This window comes from Nycticebus coucang, chromosome 12 (genome assembly GCF_027406575.1).
Source record: "Nycticebus coucang isolate mNycCou1 chromosome 12, mNycCou1.pri, whole genome shotgun sequence".
Lineage (NCBI taxonomy): Eukaryota > Metazoa > Chordata > Mammalia > Primates > Lorisidae > Nycticebus > Nycticebus coucang.
This window is the reverse complement of record NC_069791.1, coordinates 97,905,562-97,928,135: the sequence shown is the minus strand read 5'-3', so window position 1 is coordinate 97,928,135 and position 22,574 is coordinate 97,905,562. Positions and strand designations below refer to the sequence as shown.

The window sequence follows — 22,574 nt, the reverse complement described above, 5'->3', positions numbered from 1 at the left end:
ACCTCAGGTTTCTGCAGCCAGGCATCAGATGAGGGGAACGTGTGGTGATATGCCCTGGTTAGCACCAGCATGGGCTTTTTAATCCTCTGCCTGTGGTCCCCCAAGAAGATGACTCCACTATCTGTCTGGGCTCTTCCACAAATCCAGAAATGAAAAAAGAAGGAAGGAAGGCTAGGGTGACACAAGCAAGTCTCTGCAAGTTCAGTTATAAAATGAGGTGTAAAAATCAGAATACTCTCAGGCCTGCGGTTTTTGTGTTTTTATGTGTGTGAGCTGAGGGAGTGCAGGTGAGCTCAGTAAGCAAGGCTTTCCCCGGGGTAGTTTTCCTGGAAGGTGGTTCATCAGAGTTAGGATTTTTACATGTGTAAGGGAGGTAGAAACTTTCTCCTCTATCCCCTTTGGTTCTGTGTGTTGGTCCCTATAAATTAAACTGATAAGAAGATTATAGGAGCAAAGAGGCCTTTGTAGAAAAGAAGTCAGATCAAAGCAAACTGATGAATAATGGAGCTTGTTTAGGTCAAGGATCAAGATGATGGTCTGAACATACATACCTCTAATTCACTTTTTTTCAAAGAAAGATTACAATAAAGAATTGTCTGTTAAAAAAGAAAAAAGGGCCTTGGTGCCTGTGGCTCAAGTGGCTAAGGCAACAGCCACATACACCAGAGCCGGCGGGTTCGAATTCAGCCTGGGCCTACCAAGCAACAATGACAACTACTACCAAAAAATAGCCGGGTATTGTGGCGGATGCCTGTGGTCCCAGCTACTTGGGAGGCTGAGGCAAGAGAATTGCTTGAGCCCAGGAGTTGGAGGTTGCTGTGAACAGTGATGCCGTAGCATTCTACCCAGGGCGACAGCTTGAAGCTTTGTCTCAAAAAAAAGGAAAGAAAAGTCAAGACCCAGAGGAGAGGGTGGCGCGCCTGTGGCTCAGTGGGTAGGGCGCCGGCCCCATGTACCCAGGGTGGTGGGTTCAAACCCAGCCCCGGCCAAACTGCAACAAAAAAATAGCCGGGTGTTGTGGCAGGCGCCTGTAGTCCCAGCTACTCGGGAGACTGAGGCATGAGAATTACCTAAGCCCAAGAGTTAGAGGTTGCTGTGAGCTGTGTGACGCCATGGCACTGTACCAAGGGCGATAAAGTGAGACTCTGCCTCTACAAAAAAAAAAAAAAAAAAAGACCCAGAGGAGCAGTGAGACCTGGGGCTTGTATGCCATCCTAACCGGAGTCGGGCATCATGGAGGAGTAGCTTGATAGTGGAAAGGGATTGGTCTTTTGGGGCAGTAAATTGTGGGAAGTTTGGTACATGGGGAACTTGAGGGAGGAAAGGGCCACTTAGAGAGGCCTGTTATGCAGAATGAATCTCATTCTGGGATTAGCTGTTGCTGTTCAACGAGAGGGGCACCTTCACAGGGAATTTATACCCTCCCTGAGACTGCTCCTACTCCCGCTCTCTCAGCTATGCCTAGCCCCAACACATCCTATGCTACAGCAGCGGGTGGCACACTCTGATCCCCTTCATGTAGTTTTTACAGTTTCAGCCCAAGCCTCTGCCTCAGGTATACAGCTGTTCAAGGGTTGACAACATTGTGGTTCAGGGTGTGCAGACCCCACACTGCCTACACGTAGACCAGCCCAGAGGTCAAAGACTGATGTTGAGCATAATGAAGTTCAGGAGAGCTCACAGGTGGCAGATGTGAATGCTTTCTCTGTTTTGTGAGACTTTCAAGGATCAGCATTTTAGGCCTGGTGGCTCATGGCTATAATTCCAGCTACTCAAAAGGCCAAGGAGGAGGATTGCTTGAGCCTAGGAGTTTGAGAACAGCCTGGGCAACATAGTGAGACTCCGTCTCAAGAAAAAAAAGAATTAGCATTTTCTAAAATCTGAGCCTAAGTTAGGCGTTATGTATATTTTTAATGGCCTTTCTTCCTAGCATGAGTGTTTATTCTTTTGCAGGCAAAGCAGAGAGATTCACCTGCTGAAGGCAGCCAGCGGGCCGGTGGGCAGGACGGCCAGCAGGTATAGCCCTGGAGAAGGTCTTTGCAATTGCATAGTGATAGCTTTTTAGGATTTTATTATTTATTTATTTATTTTGAGACAGAGTCTCACTTTGTTGCCCTCAGCTCATAGCAACCTCCAGCTCTTGTGCTTAGGTGGTTCTCTTGCCTCAGCCTCCTGAGTAGCTTGGACTACAGGTATCCGCCACAATGCCTGGCTGTTTTTTTGTTGCAGTTTGTCCAGGGCCAGGTTCAAACCCGCCACCCTCGGTATATGGGGCCGGTGCCCTACTCACTGAGCCTAAGATTTTTTTTTTTTTTACACATACTAGGCCATATTCATTCTTGACTCACAAAGTCACCTGGTTAATGTCATTTGCTATATAATTAGTTTTCCACATGTATTTTGTCTCTGTTTTAGTGTTTAAAAACATTTGTGTCATATGTTGAAAACAGCAAAACCAAAACCTCCTAATACTTCCTCTTTGGGGGGCAAGAAGAGGTGCCTGCACAGCCTGTCTATGGCTTTCCTTGGGTTGCCGAGATCAGGTCCCGCAGGTGGGGCGGCTTAAACTGCAGAGCTTGACTTCCTCACCATATGAAGGCCCAAGACCAGGGTGCCAGAGACAGGTGTTACAGGGCTAGCTCCTCCCAGGGCTCCTCAGCTTACGGATGCCACCTCCTCTTCGTGTGCTCACAGGGCTATCCCTCTGTATGAGAGTGTCCCTGGTGTCTTTTCCTCTTCTTTTTTTTTATTTTTTTGAGGCAGAGTTTTACTTTCTCGCCCTGGGTAGAGTGCTGCGGCATCATAGCTCACAGCAACCTCAGACTCTTAAGCTCAAGCGATTCGATTGCTTCAGCCTCCCAAGTAGCTGGCACTACAGGCACCAGACACAATGCCCGGCTATTTTTAGAGATGAGGTCTTGCTCTGGCTCAGGCTGGCCTCAAACCTATGAGCTTAGGCAATCCACCTGCCTTGGCCTCTCAGAGTGCTAGGATTATAAGCATAGGCCACTGCTTTTCCTTTTCTTTTAAAGATGACAGCCATATAGGGTCCCACCTTCCTGTCCTCATTCTACCTTAACCTCTTCCTCACAGACTCTGTCCTGGGAGACAGGGACACAGACATCACGCTTACGAAGGAAGTCACAAAAAGATAAACACAGTCTGATTCCACCAAAATGAGTCCCCTTGAGAGGGGCCCTCACAGAAATGGAAGCCAGAATGGAGGGTGCGGGGCTCAGAGATGGGTTACATGTTTAGTGGGGACAGAGTTTCAGTTTGGAAAGATGAAAAGAGTGGAGATGGCTGGTGACCATGGCCACACAACAGTGTGAAGGTGATGCTGCAGGGCTGTTCTCTCCCAAGCAGCTACAGTGGTAAATCCTGTTATATGTGTTGTACCACAATAAAAAGAAAGGAAAGAAACCAGGCAGACGGTGCTGGCATCAAGAGGGCCCCAGACTCTCTGGCCCCATCTCAGTGTGTCTGCCTCCCCTGTTGGTGGGGACCTCACATGTGCCCTACCAGGGCAGTGCTTCAGTGACCATTGTGGCCTCAGGGTAAAGGATATGTTACAATAATATGCATGTTGTGAGCAATTTTCAGGGTAAAGTGGTACCATCGCATCTTCAAGGGGCTATCTTTGTTCAACATGCTTATTTGAGGGAGGAAGTCACAGTTTGTTTCTCACCCCTGCTGGATCCCAGGCAGGGTCAGTGTGGGGTTTGGGACCTAGTCAGGCCAGAACCTTTCTCCTTGGTCCCTCTTAGTTTGTGGCCCCAAGTGGGGCTCCCTAGGACAGAGTTGCCCTGCATACACACAGGAAGTGGGGAAGGCGGGGGGGGGCCACAGTGTCCCAGGAACCTATTAAACCACACCCTCAGCCTGAGACACCTGTCTGAGCTGAGTGTCTGGCCTGTGCATAGCCCTCAGACTGGAGCTCCTGGGGGTGGTCTTGGCATCTACATCATGCCCTGGCTTCTGGGCTTGCTGCATTCCTGGACTCTGGTTTAAAGAGCAGATGTGACAGAGCGCAGGCTCCCCCCACAACCTAGCCAGTACAGACCCGCACTATGAAACCAGGAATGATAACTGATCTTTCTTGCTGAGCTGGGGACCCTTTGAGGATGATCGTCTCTCCCTTATTTGGGAAGGGGTGCCCAGGCCCTGGGAGTGGTTCAACAGTCAGATTCGGCCCAGGGCTGAACTGCAGAGCAGGCAGGTAGAGCTGCAAAGGAGTGTCTGCAGAAGCAGTCATGACCAGAACAGTGGTCCAGCTGTCCTTGGTGGACCTCAGCTTGACTGGGCAGGACCAGCTCATTTCTGTGGACTGCCCCACAGGACGTGGGCCTGGGGTAGACTCATGGTGTGGTGCCCACATCCCTGAGGGTGTCTGGCCTGCAGCCTGCATGGATAGGCTGAGCTCCCACATTTAAGCTGCTAAATCTGCAGTCTGAGCTGCCGGATAGGGTTACTGTGTTAGCTCCTCCCTCTGGGTCCGTCTCAGCCTCCTCGGCCACATGGAGAGTAAGTCCTTTCTCTCTGACTTAGGCCCTGTTGCCAGAGTGTGAAGAGCTTCCTGGTATGGGGTCTGGGGCCACCAGTTGGGAGGCTCTCCCTGGCTCCATCTTGGGGGTGCACCTACTCGGGAGAGATTAACGTGCCCCCACACCCAGAGCAGTGTTCCTACCAAGGCAGGGACAGAAAGCAACTTGGCGGCAGGTTTTCCCTGAGATAGGGGAGGCCTCAGACATATCTTTTCTCATTTCTGGGTTTCCTCCTCTAGTATGTGGGACTTCAGTGGCCATGATGCTAGGCCCAGCACATGAGGTTTAAAGTGGGATATCCATAGCATCATGTGGGGCTGAGATGGTTGCTGGGGGTGGGCCCCCTGGCTTGGGGTCATCCCTGACTCTTGGACAGAAGAGCAGGGTGGGCCAGGCCCAGGGCAAAGCCGGTGGGCAGGTAGTGTCCATGTGGCGCACTGTCTGGAACCTGCACATGGCCGTGCTGGTTGGCTGCTGCCTCCACACTTCTTGGCACAGAGGACCATTTCCAACATCAGTCTCAAGGTCTATCTGTGCTTGGTACACGAATGACGAGAAGTCTGTTACCCAGATTGAAGCCAGTGGAGGGAGGAGGAGCTGGGGGCCTGGAACGTTCCCCTAGGAGAACTAGTCTGTGCCAGATTTCTGTCCCTTAGGAAATATACATTAAAATTGTTTTATGATGGACAATTTTACTTAACTGACAAACCAATAAATCACCCCTCACCCATGATATGCCTTGTCACACTTCCCACCAAAGATAACTTTTCTTTTTTTTTTTTGTAGTTTTTGGCCCGAGGCTGGGTTTGAACCCATTACCTCCAGTATATTGGGCCAGCGCCCTACTCCTTTGAGCCACAGGTGCCGCCCTAAAGATAACTTTTCTTTTTCTTTCTTTCTTTCTTTTTTTTATTTTTTGTAGAGACAGAGTCTCACTTTACCGCCTTCAGTAGACTGCCATGATGTCACAGGATTCACAGCAACCTCTAGCTCTTGGGCTTCCGCGATTCTCCTGCCTCAGCCTCCCAAGCAGCTGGGATTACAGGCGCCTGCCACAACGCCCGGCTATTTTTTGGTTGCAGTTCAGCTGGGGCTGGGTTTGAACCCGCCACCCTCAGTATATGGGGCTGGCACCCTACTCACTGAGCCACAGGCGCCACCCTTTCTTTTTTTTTTTTTTTAGAAAGAATCTTACTCTGTTGCCCAGGCTAGAGTGCTGTGGCCTCAGCCTAGCTCACAGCAACCCTGAACTCCAGGGCTCAAGTGATCCTCCTGCCTTAGCATACCAAGTAGCTGGAACTACAGGCCCCTGCCACCATACCTGGCTAGTTTTACCATTTTTAGTGGACATAGGGTCTTGCTCTTGGTCAGGCTGGTCTCAAACTCCTGAGCTCAGGCATTCCACCTGCCTTAGCCTCCCACAGTGCTAGGATTACAGGTGTGAGCCACTGAGCCTGGCCTGAAATTCATTTTAATGTAGTTTTAGAGGCTTGATTTTACAGTAACCTCAAAGTTTGCCTTTTAGACATAGCTGCTGTTGGAAATATGCTTTTGTATCTCTGTCACGGTTCTCTTTCTTCTGTTTCTATTATGTGCAATGTCCTTCACTTATGAGGTATTGAAGATAGTGCTGTGTGCTAGTTCTTTTTCTATCAAACAGAGATAATGTGAATTCCCCACATTTTCTACTTTTCTTGGGTATTTCCTTTATTCATGTTTCAGAAGCGGTACTGGGTCTGTGCTCACCTCCCTAGGAGGATTTCTCCAGGACCCTGGAAAGCACTCAGATTTCTGCTGGGTAGGGGAGAGCTCAGGACGAGGAGGATATGTAGGCTAGGGGCTTATCCTTTCTGCCTGGTTGGCCCCTAGCTTTTGACACGTGTGTCTACACTTGCTGGATTAATTTTCTCTGGCAAATGTCTGCTTTGGAAAATCACTTTCTAGGCTTGGTGCCTGTACCTCAGTCTTTAGGGCACCGGCCACATACACTAGGGCTGGCTGGTTCAAACCTGGCCCAGGCCCGCTAAATGACAACTACAACAGAAAAATAGCCAGGCATTGTGGGGGGCGCCTGTATTCCCAGCTACTTGGGAGGCTGAGGCAAGAGAAATGCTTAAGCCCAGGAGTTTGAGGTTGCTGTGAGCTGTGATGCTACAGCACTCTACTGAGGGCGACATAGTGAGACTCTGCCCCCAACAAAAATTTTTTTTTTTTAGAGACAGTGTCGCTTTGTTACCCTTGGTAGAGTGCCGTGGTATCACAGTTCACAGCAATCTCCAGCTCTTGGGCTTAGGGGATTCTCTTGCCTTAGCCTCCTGAGTAGCTGGGACTACAGGCACCCACCACAATGCCTGGCTATTTTTTTGTTGCAGTTTGGCCGGGGCTGGGTTTGAACCCACCACCCTTGGTATATGGGGCCAGCACCCTATTCACTGAGCCACATGTGCCGCCTAAGACACTTACTAAATGCACTTTTCTTCTCCTTGCGTGAACTGAGCTGATGGCTCTGCTTGTGGTGATTATTGGAGACTGTTAAAATCCCCCTGGGATTTGGAAAAACTCTCCTTTATTATCTTCCTGGGTGCCGCGGACCACCCTGTCGGTGGGCTTCAGTCCGAGGGAAAGCAGGGAAACGGAGTCAGGTTGGTTGAAAGGTCGACGCAGGAAAATGACAGTCTGCCACACAGCACTTGGTGAAGTATGCAGCTGTACTTTACTGAGTTTTAAGTACGGTTTTTATACAATTTACACAAAGCATTACAGGTTACACAAAGTATTTTTACAACTTGCTGACCTTTACAAGTTATATTTTAAGTTTGCAAACGTGGGTAGTTATCCATTACTATTTTTCAATATCCTGCCCTTAAGGAGAACAAAGGTTAGTGGTTATCAGCGAAAACTATTTGCTTCCTCTTGCTTCCTCTTGCTTTCTCTTATCTGAGGAATGTTAGTATAGTGTAATTCTTTACATTTGTGTTTAAGTAATAGTAAAGGCATAATTTGTTTTAAGGCTCTTATTAGATATATAAATTTTAAGTTAATGTTGGTTATATATACTTTTATTATGTGCTTATTATTAATCATATGTGCTTATTCTATTGTGATTTGATTGATTAGAAATGTAGTGAAGTAAGATGTTTTTTAAGGAAAGTTTTACTGTGGGTGGTGATGGTGCATGTCGTGTTGGAACATCTTGTTTAAACATCTTGTTTGCTGTGCCTGCATTGTCTTAGCCCACTGGCGTTTATGGTGGGGACTTGCTTTTGTGCAGGCTTACTTGGAGCCACTGAGTCTGGCACAGTTATACTTCTTGTGCTGTTTCTGAATCAGTAAACCACTGTGTTCATTCTGACAAGACTTATTGCTTACTTACCAGGACAAACAGACATTCAGCTTAACATACACTTACACTGTAACAGAAAGCCATACCCTTAGAATAATGCGATAAAAAACAGCATGCTGGGCAACATCTCTGTCGCTGCGCACACTGGGGGTGCTGGGGGCTTCGCTCCGGGGAGCACAGACCTCCTTTCCGTCGTTTTACAACGCGGACAGCGCCACCTCGCTGCGGCTTGGTGCCGAGGGTGCGGCACCTGGGGATAGCTGGTGACCATGCCCTCTGGTCTCTGTACCTTGTTCCCACCTTCTGTGCCGATGCCTTGTTCTAATCTAACCCTAACTGGTGCATTTCATCATCTTGTCTGTGTGTCTTTGAACAGAACCACCTCGCTGTGTTCGCAGTGGTCCACCCAATGGCACCCAGCGTAAGCTCCAGTGTGGCATCCAGCGCGGGGTCAGGCAGCTCCTCCCCTACAGCCCTGCCAGCCCTCTCTGCCCGAACCCTCCCACTGGGCCCTGCCAGCAGCACGGTTGAGGCCGTCCTGGGTAAGTCCAGCATCTTATTCTTCTCCTCACTTTCTTTTGCACTTACATTGTAAGCTTTTTTATTTCAGGACACATTGCCAAATACCTGTTTTTGTAGAAAAGCCAGATGTACCTTTTTTTTTTTTTTTTTGAGACAGAGTTTCACTTTGTCATCCTCAGCAGAGTACTGTGGCGTCATAGCTCACAGCAACCTCAAATTCTTCGGCTCAAGTGATTCTCTTACCTCAGCCTCCCGAATAGCTGGGTGCAGGGGGCTGCAGTACTCTTGGGTACTCTTGGCCTTTGCACCACATGTGGGTGGGGGTGGCTACTAGGCTGCACCTATGGAGGGCTTGGCTTCCACAGATGCTTGGTGAGAAGCAGTATGCTCTGAAGTCCCATATTCCATGATGACCAATGCCCAGCTGACCTGGCCTATAGCTCTGTCTTGACAGTGAGGGGCTTGGGGAAGGCCTGTCATCCATGGTGATTTCCAGACTCTTTGTCCCTGGGTTGGGTGGGACAGGGGCTGCTGTAATGAGGGTGGTCAGCTACAGTACAGGACCTTCTCTGCTGCTGGATGCTGGGGGAGGGGTGAGCATGGGTGGTGGCCCATGGGGCAGTGTGTGCCAGCATGGAGCAGCCAGTTGAGATACAGGTTTGGATCGATGCCAGCTGAGGAGACTGGTGGGGGAGACCTTCCAGTGGCCATTTGGATGGACCACAAACTGTGGACCTCAGAGGGACATCAGACAGACTGGTCCTATGCTGTGTCCATGAGGGAAGCCAGGCAAGTGCTCCTGAGGCTCCCAGGATGGGCCTGTGGGTCCCTGGGTACACACAGCTCTGCTCAGCCCCTGGGCCAACTCCTGGGTTCCCCAGGAGCAGCTGCCACATGTGCAGCATCCTCATGGCCCTGTATGCCTTTGGGGCAGAGTCCCACCCTTCCCATTCTCCAAAGCACTGGGACCTTCTGAGGCCAGCATGTCTCCCCTCATTGCCTTGGTGTGGGCTCTGTCACACATCTATTTCATCTGCTGAAGAGCCCTCTAGAATTCAGGGCTTGGCCTCCTGGAAGCTTTGGGGAGAGCCTGCATCTGGACGGCCCCACTCTTCTGTTGTGTGATCAGGGCTCTTGGGCCCTATGCGCTGCATGGTGGGGTACTGTGTATGCCATTCTGCCTCCATAGCATACCAGCTGCTGCTGCCTGGGGATGAGAGCCGCATCTGTCCTGTCGGCAGGTCTCAGGACAAGGCTCAAACTTCTCCCACTTCTGTCCTCTGGTCTGATTTGAAAATCATCTTCTCTTGTGGCCTCACAGGCATAGACATATAAAATGACTCCTATTAGGGCTTTGCTTTAAGGGATGGTTTCTTAAAACTGTAAATACTTCAGGGGTGATATCTGTGTGTTCTCATACACAAAAACATCTTATGTACATTTTTTTTCAACCTGAAGTTGAGGGAAAATGTGTTGTTCCTCGGTCAGGCTCATGAATTGAATGTATTAATTTTAAAACAAAATTGCTGTAATAAATGGGCTCTTAATTCAGGACCCTGGATCACACCTCCAAATGCATATATCCCTACTGAAAAATCAAAATGTGTGGGGCACACATTTGCAGAACATTCTTTCTCCTTTCCCACCTGGAAGTGAGCTGAAAAGCCTGAATGTCACATCTTGGGATTTTATTGTTTTACACACAAGCACAAATTATGTTTTTTAAATAAAGTTTATCTTCCTCAATAGAAAAGTAGTAATTGTAGAATTTGAGCATAACAGAAAAGTATTCAGGAAAATTAAATCCCTGCCTAAAACCAGCAAGACGCATTTGACCGCACTCACCAGACTAAAAGTAAGGTGTATCCCTGACCTGTTTGAGTACAAGTGTATCACTGGCTGTCTTGAAGTGTGTTCTTTCATTGACTTAAGTATTTCCTGAACTGACTCCTGGGAGATGAGAAGGTGGATTCTTTTCAGGGTGAATGTTGCCTTTCTTTACAAGGTATTTTTGTTGTTTCTGGCCATCCTTGAAATAATGAGGTTTTGCCATCAAGTGCCATCCACACTTTTCTTCCTCTGACCACTGCCCTGCAATCACATGGGAAGTGATATCCCAATGAGAGCCCCAGTCACAGTGTTAAAGCAAATCCTCAGAGCTGTCCTCCGACCCTAGGAAGGGAGGGGCTGCCTTCCCGCTATGAGAACTAGTAGCCAATCTGACCCAGAGGGCCTGCCCATTGTGTGTGGCCCTTACTCTGCTCACTTGTTTCATTAGCTGTTTAGAAGGTTTGGGGATTATGAGGTGTAGACTGGGTTTTTTCCTTGTAATGCAGTTTTCCTTAAAGTTTTTTTTTTTTTTTTTGAGACAGAGTCTATGTCACCCTTGGTAGAGTGCTGTGGCATCATAGCTCACAGCAACCTGAAACTCTTGGGCTCAAGCGATACTCTTGCCTCACCCTCCCGAGTTGTTGGGACTACAGGCACCCACCACAGTGCCAAGCCATTTTTAGAAATAAGGTTTTGCTCTTGCTGAGGCTGGTCTTGAACCCATGAGCTCAGGCAGGCCACCCTCCTTAGCCTCCCAAAGTTCTAGGATTACAGGCATGAGCCAAGGAGCTTGGCCTCAAATTATATTATTAAGAACTGAATAAAGCGGGCGGCGCCTGTGGCTCAGTGAGTAGGGCGCCAGCCCCATGTGCCGAGGGTGGCGGGTTCAAACCCAGCCCCGGCCAAACTGCAACCAAAAAATAGCTGGGCGTTGTGGCGGGCGCCTGTGGTCCCAGCTGCTCGGGAGGCTGAGGCAAGAGAATCGCGTAAGCCCAAGAGTTAGAGGTTGCTGTGAGCCGTGTGACGCCACAGCACTCTACCCGAGGGCGGTACAGTGAGACTCTGTCTCTACAAAAAAAAAAAACAACAACAAAAAAAAAAAAAGAACTGAATAAAGATATCCTAGGACACACGTCTAACCTCAGCAAACTTAAAAGTGTAGAAATTATTCCTTGTATCTTCTCAGACCACTATGGAATAAAAGTTGAACTCAACAGCAACGGGAATCTTCATATTCAAAGTCATGGAAGCTAAATAATCTTAGGCTGAATGATAGCTGGGTCAAAGACGAGGTTAAGAAGGAAATCACCAAATGTTTGGAGCAAAATGATAACGAAGACCCAAATTATCAAAACCTGTGGGATACTGCAAACGCAGTCCTAAGAGGGAAATTTATAGCATTGGAAGCCTTCATCAAGAAAACAGAAAGAGAGGAAGCCAACAACTTAATGGATCGTCTCAAGCCACTGGAAAAGGAAGAACATTCCAACCCCAAACCAAGCAGAAGAAAAGAAATAACCAAGGGTGGTGCCTGTGGCTCAGTGGCTAGGGTGCTGGCCCCATATACCGAGGGTGGCGCTTTCAAACCTGGCCCCAGCCAAACCTCAACAACAACAACAAAATAGCCAGGTGTTGTGGCAGGTGCCTGTAGTACCAGCTACTCGGAGGCTGAGGCAGGAGAATCGCCTAAGCCCAGGAGTTGGAGGTTGCTGTGAGCTATGAAGCCATGGTACTCTATCGAGGGCGATAGAGTGAGACTCTGTCTCTACCAAAAAAAAAAGAAAAAAAAAGAAATAACCAAAAATTAGGGCAGAATTAAATGAAATTGAAAACAAAAGAATCATTCAGAAGATCAACGAAACAAAAAGTTGTTTTTTTGAGGGCTTGGGCTGCGCCTGTGGCTCAAAGGGGTAGGGCGCCAGCCTCATATGTTGGAGGTGGCGGGTTCAAACCCAGCCCCGGCCAAAAAAAAGTTATTTTTTTTTTTGAAAAAATTAACAAGGGCAGCGCCTGTGGCTCAAAGGGGTGGGATGCTGGCCCCATGTGCCGGAGGTGGCGGTTTCAAACCCAGCCCAGGCCAAAAACTGCAAAAAAACAAAAAAAGGAAAAGATTAACAAAATTGATAAACCTTTGGCCAACCTAACCAGAAATAGAAAAGTAAAATCTCTAATGTCATCTATCAGAAACGATAAAGGGAGAAATAACTACAGACACTTCAGAAATTCAAAAAATCCTCAATGATTACTATAAAAATCTCTATTCCCAGAAATAAGAAAATCTGAAGGAAATGGACCAATACCTGGAAGCATGCCACCTTCCTAGACTCAACCAGAAAGAATTAGAAACCTTGAATAGACCTGTATCAACCACTGAAATAGCACCAACAATACAAAATCTCCCTAAAAAGAAAAGTCCAGGACCAGATGGCTTCACATACAAATTCTATCAAACCTTTCAAGAGGAACTAGTTACCTATATTATACAATGTTTTCTAAAGCATAGAAATAGAAGGAATACTTCCCCACACATTCTATGAAGCAAATATCACCCTGATCCCCAAACCAGGAAAGGATCCAACAAAGAAAGAAAATTATAGACCAATGTCATTGATGAATATCGATAGAAAAAATATTCAATAAAATCTTAGCAAACAGGGGCGGCGCCTGTGGCTCAGTGAGTAGGGCGCCGGCCCCATATGCCGAGGGTGGCGGGTTCAAGCCCAGCCCCGGCCAAACTGCAACAAAAAAGTAGCCAGGCATTGTGGCGGGCGCCTGTAGTCCCAGCTGCTCGGGAGGCTGAGGCAAGAGAATCGCGTAAGCCCAAGAGTTGCAGGTTGCTGTGAACCGTGTGACGTCACGGCACTCTACCCAAGGGTGGTACAGTGAGACTCTGTCTCCACAAAAAAAAAAAAAAATCTTAGCAAACAGAATTCAACAACACATCAAAAAATTATACACCATAATCAAGTTGGTTTTATTCCAGGGTTACAGGGTTGGTTCAACATATGCAAATCTATGAATATAATAAATCACATCAACAAAATAAAAAACAAAACCATACGATTCTCTCAATTGATGCAGAAAAAACCTTTGATAATATCTAGCATCCTTTCATGATCAGAATTCTTAAGAAAATAGGCATAGAAAGGACATTTATTAAACTAATAGAGGCCATCTACAGCAAACCCACAGCCAATATATTGAGTCCACAGTGCAGGATCAGAAAGATCTATTGGAAGCACATCACTGAGAACAGCCAATATATTGAATGGTGTAAAATTGAAAACATTTCCACTCAGATCAAGAACAAGGCAAGGATGCCCACTGTCTCCACTGGTATTCAACATAGTAATGGAAATCTTAGCTATCGCAATCAGGCAAGAGAAGGTGATCAAGGGTATCCAAATAGGGTCAGAGGAGATCAAACTCTCACTCTTTACTGATGATATGATCCTATACCTGGAAAATCCCAGGGACTCAACTTCAAAACTCTTAGAAGTGATCAAGGAATACAGCAGCATCTCAGGATACAAAATCAATACTTACAAGTCAGTAGCTTTTATATATGCCAACAATAGTCAAGCTGAAAAAACAATCAAGGATTCTATTCCTTTTACAATAGCGCCAAAGAAGATGAAATATCTGGGAATTTACCTAACAAAAGAGGTGAAAGATCTCTATAAGGAGAACTGTGAAACTCTGAGAAAAGAAATAGCTGAAGATGTTAACAAATGGAAAAACATACCATGCTCATGGCTGGGAAGAATCAACATTGTTAAAATGTCCATACTACCCAAAGCAATCTACAGATTTACTGCAATCCCTATTAAAGCACCATTGCTATATTTTAAAGAACTTGAAAAAATAGTACTTCATTTTATATGGAATCAGAATAAACCTCGAATAGCAAATACATTACTCAGAAATAATAACAAATCAGGAGGTATCACATTACCACATTTCAGGCTATACTATAAATCTACAGTGATCAAAACATCATGGTACTGGCACAAAAACAGAGTGGTAGATTTATGGAACAGAATACAGAACCAAGAGATGAACCCAGCTACTTATCACCATTTGATCTTTCTTGACAAACCTGTCAAAAATATTCAGTGGGGGAAAGACTCCCTATCTAACAAATGGTGCTGTGTGAACTGGCTGGCGACCTGCAGAAGACTGAAACTGGACCCCCACCTTTCACCATTAACAAAAAATTGATTTCTCACTGGATAAAAGATTTAAACTTAAGACATGAAACTGTAAAAATACTAGAAGAGAGTGCAGGGAAAACACTTGAAGAAATTGACCTGGAGAATATTTTATGAGGAGAACCCCCCTCTTCAGGCAATTGAAGCCACACCAAAAATACATTACTGGGCTCTGATCAAACTAAAACGATTTTGCACAGCCAAGAGCACAGGAAGTAAAGCAAGCAGACAACCTTCAGAATGGGAGAAGATTTTTGCAGGTTATGCGTCTAACAAAGGTCTGGTAACTATAATCTACAGAGAACTCAAACTAATCAATAAGAAAAGAATAAATAACTATTTCTATGTGGGCAAGATACTGGAAGAGAAACTTCTCTGATGAAGATGGGTGCATGGCCTACAAACACATGAAAAAATGCTCATTATCCTTAATCATCAGAACATGCAAATCAAAACCACTTTGAGATATCATCTAACTCCAGTAAGATTAGCCCACACCACAAAATCCCCAAACTACAGATGTTGGCATGGATGCGGAGAGAAGGGAACTCTTCCACACTGCTGGTGGGAATGCAAGCTAACACGAACTTTTTGGAAAGAGGTTTGGAGAACACTCAAGGAAATAAAAGTAGACTTACTGTTCGATCTTGCAATTCCTCTACTAGATATATACCCAGATGATCAAAAATTATTTTATAACAAAGACATTTGCACCAGAATGTTTATTGCAGCCCAATTCATAATAGCCAAGACATGGAAATAGCCCAAGTGCCCATTGACCCATGAATGGATTAACAAATTGTGGTATATGTACACCATGGAATACTATACAGTCATAAAAAGATGGAGACTTGACATCTTTTATGTTTACCTGGATGGAGCTGGAACACATTCTTCTTAGTAAAGTATCTCAAGAATGCAAAGAAAAGTATCCAATGTACTCAATAGTACTATGAAATCAATATATAGCCAACTACACACTCATACGAATGGCAAAACAATTATAGTCCAGAAAGTAGAAGGGAAGAGAAGAGGGGGGAGGGGAGGGGATATATGGGAGGAGGGAGGGTATTTGAGGGACCTCATGTAATGTGCATGATGCAATGGTACATTTCAGAACTATTAAGAAATGAGTATGGGGTGGCACCTGTAGCTCAAAGGAGTGGGGCGCCTGCCCCATATGCCGGAGGTGGCGGGTTCAAACCCAGCCCTGGCCAAAAACCGCAAAAAAAAAAAAAAAAAATGAGTATGATTGTGATGGATGTGTTACTTAGTTCAATGTAAGCATTTCACATTGTATATGGAAGCAGTACCCTGAATCCCATAAATACATCAATGTACAAAGTTATGATTTAATAAAAAACAATTTAAGGGCGGCACCTGTGGCTCAAAGGAGTAGGGCGCTGGCCCCATATACCGGAGGTGGCAGGTTCAAATCCGGCCCCGGCCAAAAACTTCAAAAAAAAAAAAAATTATAGCTGGGCGTTGTGGTGGGCGCCTGTAGTCCCAGCTCCTCGGGAGGCTGAGGCAGGAGAATCGCCTAAGCCCAGGAGTTGGAGGTTGCTGTGAGCTGTGTGACGCCACGGCACTCGACCCAGGGCGATAAAGTGAAACTCTGTCTCTACAAAAAAAAAAAAAAAAAAAAAATTAAAAATTAATAAATAATAAAATAGCTATTAAAAAATAAAAAGAACTGAATAAAGGACCAGGCATGGTGGCTCACACCTGTAATCCTAGCACTGTGGGAGGATCCCTTGAGCTCAGGAGTTCAAGACCAGCCTGAGGAAACAAAAGCGAGATCTCATCTCTACTAAAAATAGAGAAATTAGGCAGGGGTGGTGGTGGACGCCTGTAGTCCCAGCTATGGCGCCAGCTGCTGGAGAGGCTGAGGCAAGAGGGTTGATTGAGCCCAGGAGTTTGAGCTTGCTGTGAGCTGTGATGATGCCATGGCACTCTACTCAGGGTGACAAGAGTGAGAGAGACTGTCTCAACAACAACAAAGACCTGAATAAAAATAATGAGTAAGGTGGCGCCCATAGCTCATTGGGTAGGCCGCGGGCCACATACACCCAGGTTGGCGGGTTCAAACCCGGCCCGGGCCAGCTAAACCATGACCACAGCCACCACCAAAAAGCAGGCGCCTGTAGTCCCAACTACTTGGGAGGCTGAGGCAAGAGAAGCCCAAAGTTTGAGGTTGCTGTGAGCTGTGACGCCACGACATTCTACCGAGGGCGACATAGTGAGACTTTTGTCCCCCCCCCAAAAAAAAGTAAACTGGAATATACGTGCTCTTTACAGACTGATTCTGTATCTAAGGGATTTAGAATCATTTCACGAACATTTGATAGACTGCATGGTTATTTGCCTTCCACTTCATATGAATAGGTTTTAGGTTAAAATAGTGACCTTTAATCTGTGAGCTCATTCCTGAAGTGGCTATGAGTAGAGGCAGTGAGAACTTAGCTCCCACGCAAGCGGGAGGGAGAAGGCTACAGCGGAGCGGTGAGGGTTGGCTGCCTGGAGCAGGTGCAAGTTCAGGTGTAGGTGCGCAGGACGGGACAGCAGGTCATTGGTGCGGCTCCAATGCTTTCGGAGCGAAGATTCCACCTCCTTCAGGAAAGAGGGCTCCGTCCAGGAGCGTTCCGGCGTGTCGCCTGCGTGCCCGGTACTCCCAAGACGCCTCCCTGCACGGGCGCTGGGGAGGTGCTGGTGCAGGACACAGCGCGCTCCTGCTGAGACCTACTGGGCGGGCCGGTCGCGGCGGGGATCTCCGAGGAAAACTAGCGCTCACCTGCCAGCCGGCTCGCTGCCGCGGCTACGGGGTGGGGAGGGAGGTGGCTCCGGGCGTGGGCAGCGCGCGCCAGTTTGAGGGCGGGGCCGGCTCGGCGAAACGGGGTGGGGTTGCGCCGCGTGAGGCGGTCTGGGGGCGGGGCCTGCTTGGCGTGGGCGGGGCCCCAGCTGGGTTTGAATCTGCGGCGGTGGCGCGGAGCTGTAGCGCATCATGAGTCAGCATTGGCGGCGGATCCCGGGCGCTCGTCAGCCCTGCGCTGTCAGCGTGCGGATCTTAGTTACTCGGAGCCGTGGAGCAGTTTCTCCTTCCCTTTCAGGTTCGTATCCTTTAAGGTGCACATTATAAAAGTCCGTGTCGCCCGCGTCCCAGAGCCAGGGTGACAGCCCAGAGGTCGGTATCGCGGTTTCTCAGGGGGTTTCTGGGAACCTGCCTTCGGCTCCCAGGGAGGGTACTCTGGTGAGGGCGGCCCCCGCAATGCTCCTATGTCCTCAGGTTAGGAGGCACTTCCACTGTCCAAGCTCGCACGCGCAGGTGAGGGGCTTACGGGAGCTTCTCTATCTTGTGGTGGGGGCAGGACCAACCCCACCTGGGGAGCTCTGGTTGTGTCTGCCACGTACTTTTCCTACAGGGGTCCAGGGAGCCGCCTGGTTTCTGCGGTTTCCCAGACCAGGCCTTTAATGCAGTACAGTGGTTTGGCTTGTCCTCGTTTGTCCCCGACCCCAGGGGAGCGCAGCGCCCAGCGTTACTCAGCAGCTTTTCCAGACGCTCACTATTTCAGGATTCTTGGTACTGGGCAGAACTGGTCTGGGTCTGGGGGCACAGTTCAGCCCCCCCATACACCCAACAGTTTTCGTAACTAAGCTCGTCTAGATTTCGAATGTCTGTTTACAAGTCAGTTTTCCTTGTGTTTCAGAAGCCTTGGGTCTGACCTTGGGAGCAGGGAGGGGAGGCAGAAGACAGGCTGCTGGTGGGAAGCTGGCTGGCCGCCTCTGGGTCAGCCCCCAGAGACTCCACCCCCGACTTCTCTGGCTCTGATATAGGGCTGGAGACTCTGGCTGAGGGTATAGGGCCCTAAGTAACTCTCCAGGTAACTTTTCAGGCTGCAATTCAGGGTGAATCCATCCGAGTTAGGGCATAGCTGTGGGGTTCAGTGTAGCTTGGTCCCTCCTGGGAGCTATGCCCTTGGGATGGGTTGTCAGGGACAGGGTGACCACAGAAGTCCCTGTGCTGAGTCACACATGGCTTGATGTGATTGAACCACTTTATGGGATAAAAGCCATGTCTGTTCTGGCCCTGCCTTTGTTCTTCATAGAGAATTCCGGGAGCATGGCCAGGAGTAAGGGCTGTGAGCTTCTAAGGGGCTGCCCCTAACCTGATCTCAGGCTGCGGTGCAGAGGGCAAGTCCAGGTTTCCAGGCCTGGCTGAGGGGCATGTCTGGGGCAAGGACTGACTTTAGCAGACATACCAGGCGAGTTCGTGAAGGTGGGTTTGAGCCCGCCTCATCTTTTAGCCCAATCTGGGGAGCATGAAGCCAGTGTTGGTCCTCAGCGGGTGAGTCTGCCCACTGTGGCTAGCGTTGGTCCGGGAGTATCAGCACTGACCGATGCATGTGGGAATTGAGTAGGGCCCAGTCCAAGCAGATGTCCTGGGACTATCAAGCTGGTCTTACAGAAGGGTAGCCATGCCAGGCTTAGCCAGTGGCATATGACAGGGCAAGTACTGGGGGGACACCCACCAGGAAGCCTTGCCCACTGCTAGCAGGAACTCAGGACACCATGGGGTTGTCCTTGTAGAAAGGTCACTCCTGGGATGTAGCAAAGACTGGGCTTGGGATTCTGCCCAGAGTGGCCCTGAGGAAGGAGCCCTGTGGCAGTGCATGCAGTCTGAGGAGCTTGCAGGCCTCTCCGTGGTGGGAGGAAGGGGTGCGGTCCATGCTGTGCCCAGGCACCTGGTCAGGACTGCAGGGCCACTGTCAGGTGTGGATCAGGCCACAGGAAAGGCTTTTGGGTCCCAAGGAAGGGGCTCAGGCTGGCACAGGACAGCGGCTGGGAGAGTGAGATAGAAGGTGGCTGTAGAGAAGAGATGTGGGGAGCAGGGGGGGCAGGAGGCCTAGGGAAGGAGGAGGGCAGGTGGGTTGAGGAGGGGCTCTCCACAGGAGTCCTGAGAGGCCTGGAGACTGGTGTCTCCTGGTGGGCCCCATTGTTGTGGATTGAGTTTTGTCTCCCACAAGATACTTTTAAGCCTGGGACTTTTAAGTCCTGGCACCTGTGACCATGGCCTTATTTGGAAATACAGCAGGCCCCATCCAAAATTTCACTTTCCCTGGTTTCAGCAGTTGGTGGTCAACTGAGGTTGGAAAATAGGGGAGGACAGTGTGTTAAGGTGTTTTTTTTAAAAGAGAGCGACCAAGTTCATTTAGGTTTATTACAATACATCGTTATAATTTTATTTTATTGCTTATTCTTTTTTTTTTTGAAACAGAGTTTCACTGTGTCGCCCTCGGTAGAGTGCCATGGCCTCACAGCTCACAGCAACCTCCAACTCTTGAGCTTAAGCGATTCTCTTGCTTCAGCCTCCCAAGCAGCTGGGACTATAGGCGCCAGCCATAACGCCTGGCCATTTTTCGTGTCATTGTTGTTTGGCAGACCCAGGCTGGATTCAAACCTGTCAGCTCTGTTGTATGTGGCTGGTGCCCTAGCCTCTGAGCTACAGGCGCCGAGCCTATTGCTTATTCCTGTTAGTTTCTTTTCTTTCTTTCTTTTTTTTTTTCTTTTGAGACAGAGTGTCACTATGTCACCCTGGGTAGAGTGATGTGGCGTCACAGCTCACAGCAACCTCAAACTCTTGGGCTTACGCGATTCTCTTGCCTTAGCCTCCCAAGTAGCTGGGACTGCCGGTGCCTGCCACGATGCCTGGCTGTTTTTTGGTTGTAGTTGTCATGTTTTTGGTTGTAGTTGTAGTTGTTTGGCAGGCCCTGGCTGGATTCGAACCCGCCAGCTCCAGTGTATGTGGCTGGCGCCATAGCCGCTGAGCTACAGGCGCCGAGCCTCTTTTCAGTTTCTTATTGAACCTAGCTTATAAATTAAACTTCATCATAGGGATGCATGTGTACGATAAAACTGAATATTCAGGGTTCTGTGCTGTCCAGAGGTCCAAGCGTATACTGGGGATCCTGGAAGGTATCCCCCATTGATGAAGGGCACTACCATAGGGTCTCTGTGGGTGTCATCAAATTACAGTGAAATGAGGTCAGTAGCCTGGGCCCCTGATGCAGTGGCTGGTGTCCTTGTAAGAAGTTTGGACACAGGCACAGAGGAGAAGGCCACATGGAAATGGAGGCAGAAATTAGAGATGCAGCTCTGGTCTGAGGGTTCCTGGAAGCTGCCAGAAGGTGGAAAAAGTGAGGGAGAGTCTAACTGGCCTTCAGAGCAATGTTGTTTTGAAGCCACCCTGGGTAGCCCTAGGTGTTCCCTACCCCCCCCACCCCCTGTTCCCTGAGTATCACCTCTGGCAGTCACTACAGGGGGTGCCCAGGAGGAGCAAGGCCTATGTGCGAAGGTGGCAGCTGCCCCTCCCATTGCTCCAGTGACTTGCTCCATCCTCTGCCCTGTGTCTCCGACAATTTCTTCTAGCCAAAGAAGGGGACAATCTCTGTGCCCTGAGGGCCTCTGAGCATCTCTGACTTTCTCCAGCCAGGCTTTGACATGGGTTCTACCCTCTGCTGTGGCCCAAGGATGTTGGATGGGCCACAGAGACCTCCTGTGCAGGCCGTGTCAGATGTCACATGTAAACATCTTTGGACACAGGATACCATTGTGCTGAGTGTCCACTAACCAATAAATAGGAAGGAGAGAACTGAATGGCCCTGGGTGCTGCCAGCCTGGTGCTGCCCTTTGCTTTTCTCCTGCTGATGTCCTTCAGAGCAAGGCATCCATGCCATCACCCCACAGGACCACCAGGGGGAAACTGGGGACACAGGCTTCTGATCTCTAGTGGGCCTTGGCCTGCTGCCATTCTGCCTGTCCATCTCTTTCCAGATGATACCTTGGGAAGCCCTTAAAAAGCTTTATTTGTGTGGTTCCTCTGTCGGGGAGTGGGGCTAATGCTTGCTTCATGCTGCTGTGTACCAACCCAGACAGCAGGGACACTGCCACCCTCCTTGTCCTGGCAGCCTGCATTCAGGCTCCACAGCCCCCATGATGGGAGTAGGGAGGGTTTTCTCTAGGTGGTTTAGCAACCTGGCCTCGGTGCCCTGATGATTCCCCTCAAGGAACAGAATGAGGGCTCCACTGGGAGGGCTAGGGAGTCATGCTACGGGGCAGGGTGCTTTGGCCTTCTAGCTATCAGTGTCTCTGCAACCCTGAGCTTAGCTCCTTGCTGGCCCTCCAGGCTAATGAGCCTGGTCTCTGCATAGCACAGCTTCTCAGCCAGGCCAGGCAGTATTAAGGAACAAGTTCAGAGGCCTGGCCCTTGGGGTAAGGCACACTGTCTGATTGGCCCTCGTGTCCCCACAGGGCTGAGTGGTGCTAACTGGGCCTCAGAATCTGGCTGGGAAAGGACAGAGTAGTTGGGCCCCCGTCAGGGCTGAGGCACGGAGCTCGCTTACAGGTGTCGCTTAACGTTCCTCTACACAGTCTGTGCTTCCTAGATGCTGTTTCCTGCTAGTTGTGGTGAAGGCTGCTCTGTGTGAAATAGCAGCTCCTGTCCCTGTGCTCACCCCTCCCACCTATGGCACCTCTTCCCTTTGTCCCTTGCCTTGGTATGTCCTTCCCCTGGTTCTTTTGAGTCTAGTTACTCAACCACAGTCCAGTTCAGCCTGCCCCTACCTGAAGCCTCACCTCCCGTGTTCTTGCTTCTCATCCTGGGATGACCCTGACATGCTGCTGGGCATCTCAGCCCTGCCTGGTGGCACCAGTTCTGTGGGGTTGGGGAGAATAAAGCCTAGGAATACTTGCAGGCCACATCAGAGGTCCACTGTGGGGTGGGGCTGGGTGTGGAGGCCAGAGGGCAGGACTCTACTCCATGTCTAGGGGTGGAACCAACAGCCCAGCTTCAACTGAGGACAGGGTGGCATCTTCTTTGTCAGGTCATGGTTTCTGTCCTGTTGTCCTGGATTTAGGAATCATTATGTGGTGCTTGGCATAAAATTGCCTGTGAACCACTCACTGATCAAAAGTACCCTCTAGGGGGCAGCGCCTGTGGCTCAGGGAGTAGGGCGCTGGCCCCATATACCAAGGGTGGTGAGTTCAAACCCGGCCCCGGCCAAACTGCAACAAAAAAATAGATGGGCATGGGCGGTGCCTGTGGCTCAAAGGAGTAGGGTGCCGGCCCCA

At 49.0% G+C, this 22,574-nt stretch overlaps 1 protein-coding gene and 1 non-coding gene across 11 annotated transcripts in view; one reads left to right on the top strand and one right to left on the bottom strand.

The window, feature by feature from the left end:
* UNKL (unk like zinc finger) overlaps nt 1-22,574 on the top strand; it is a 51,714-nt gene that overhangs the window by 22,913 nt on the left and 6,227 nt on the right. For 7 of the 10 annotated variants that reach the window (XM_053557294.1, XM_053557296.1, XM_053557292.1 and 4 more), the window contains 2 exons: nt 1,954-2,016; nt 8,264-8,429. In XM_053557294.1, coding sequence (XP_053413269.1) covers nt 1,954-2,016; nt 8,264-8,429 — 229 coding nt within the window. Of the gene's footprint in view, nt 1-1,953; nt 2,017-8,263; nt 8,430-17,409; nt 17,558-22,574 lie in introns of those variants that run through there. The other 3 variants (XM_053557302.1, XM_053557301.1, XM_053557295.1) reach the window with 2 other exon arrangements.
* Nucleotides 13,414-13,491, bottom strand: LOC128562962 (small nucleolar RNA SNORD62). Its single transcript, XR_008373646.1, has one exon. It is a non-coding gene; the product is annotated as a small nucleolar RNA SNORD62 (small nucleolar RNA).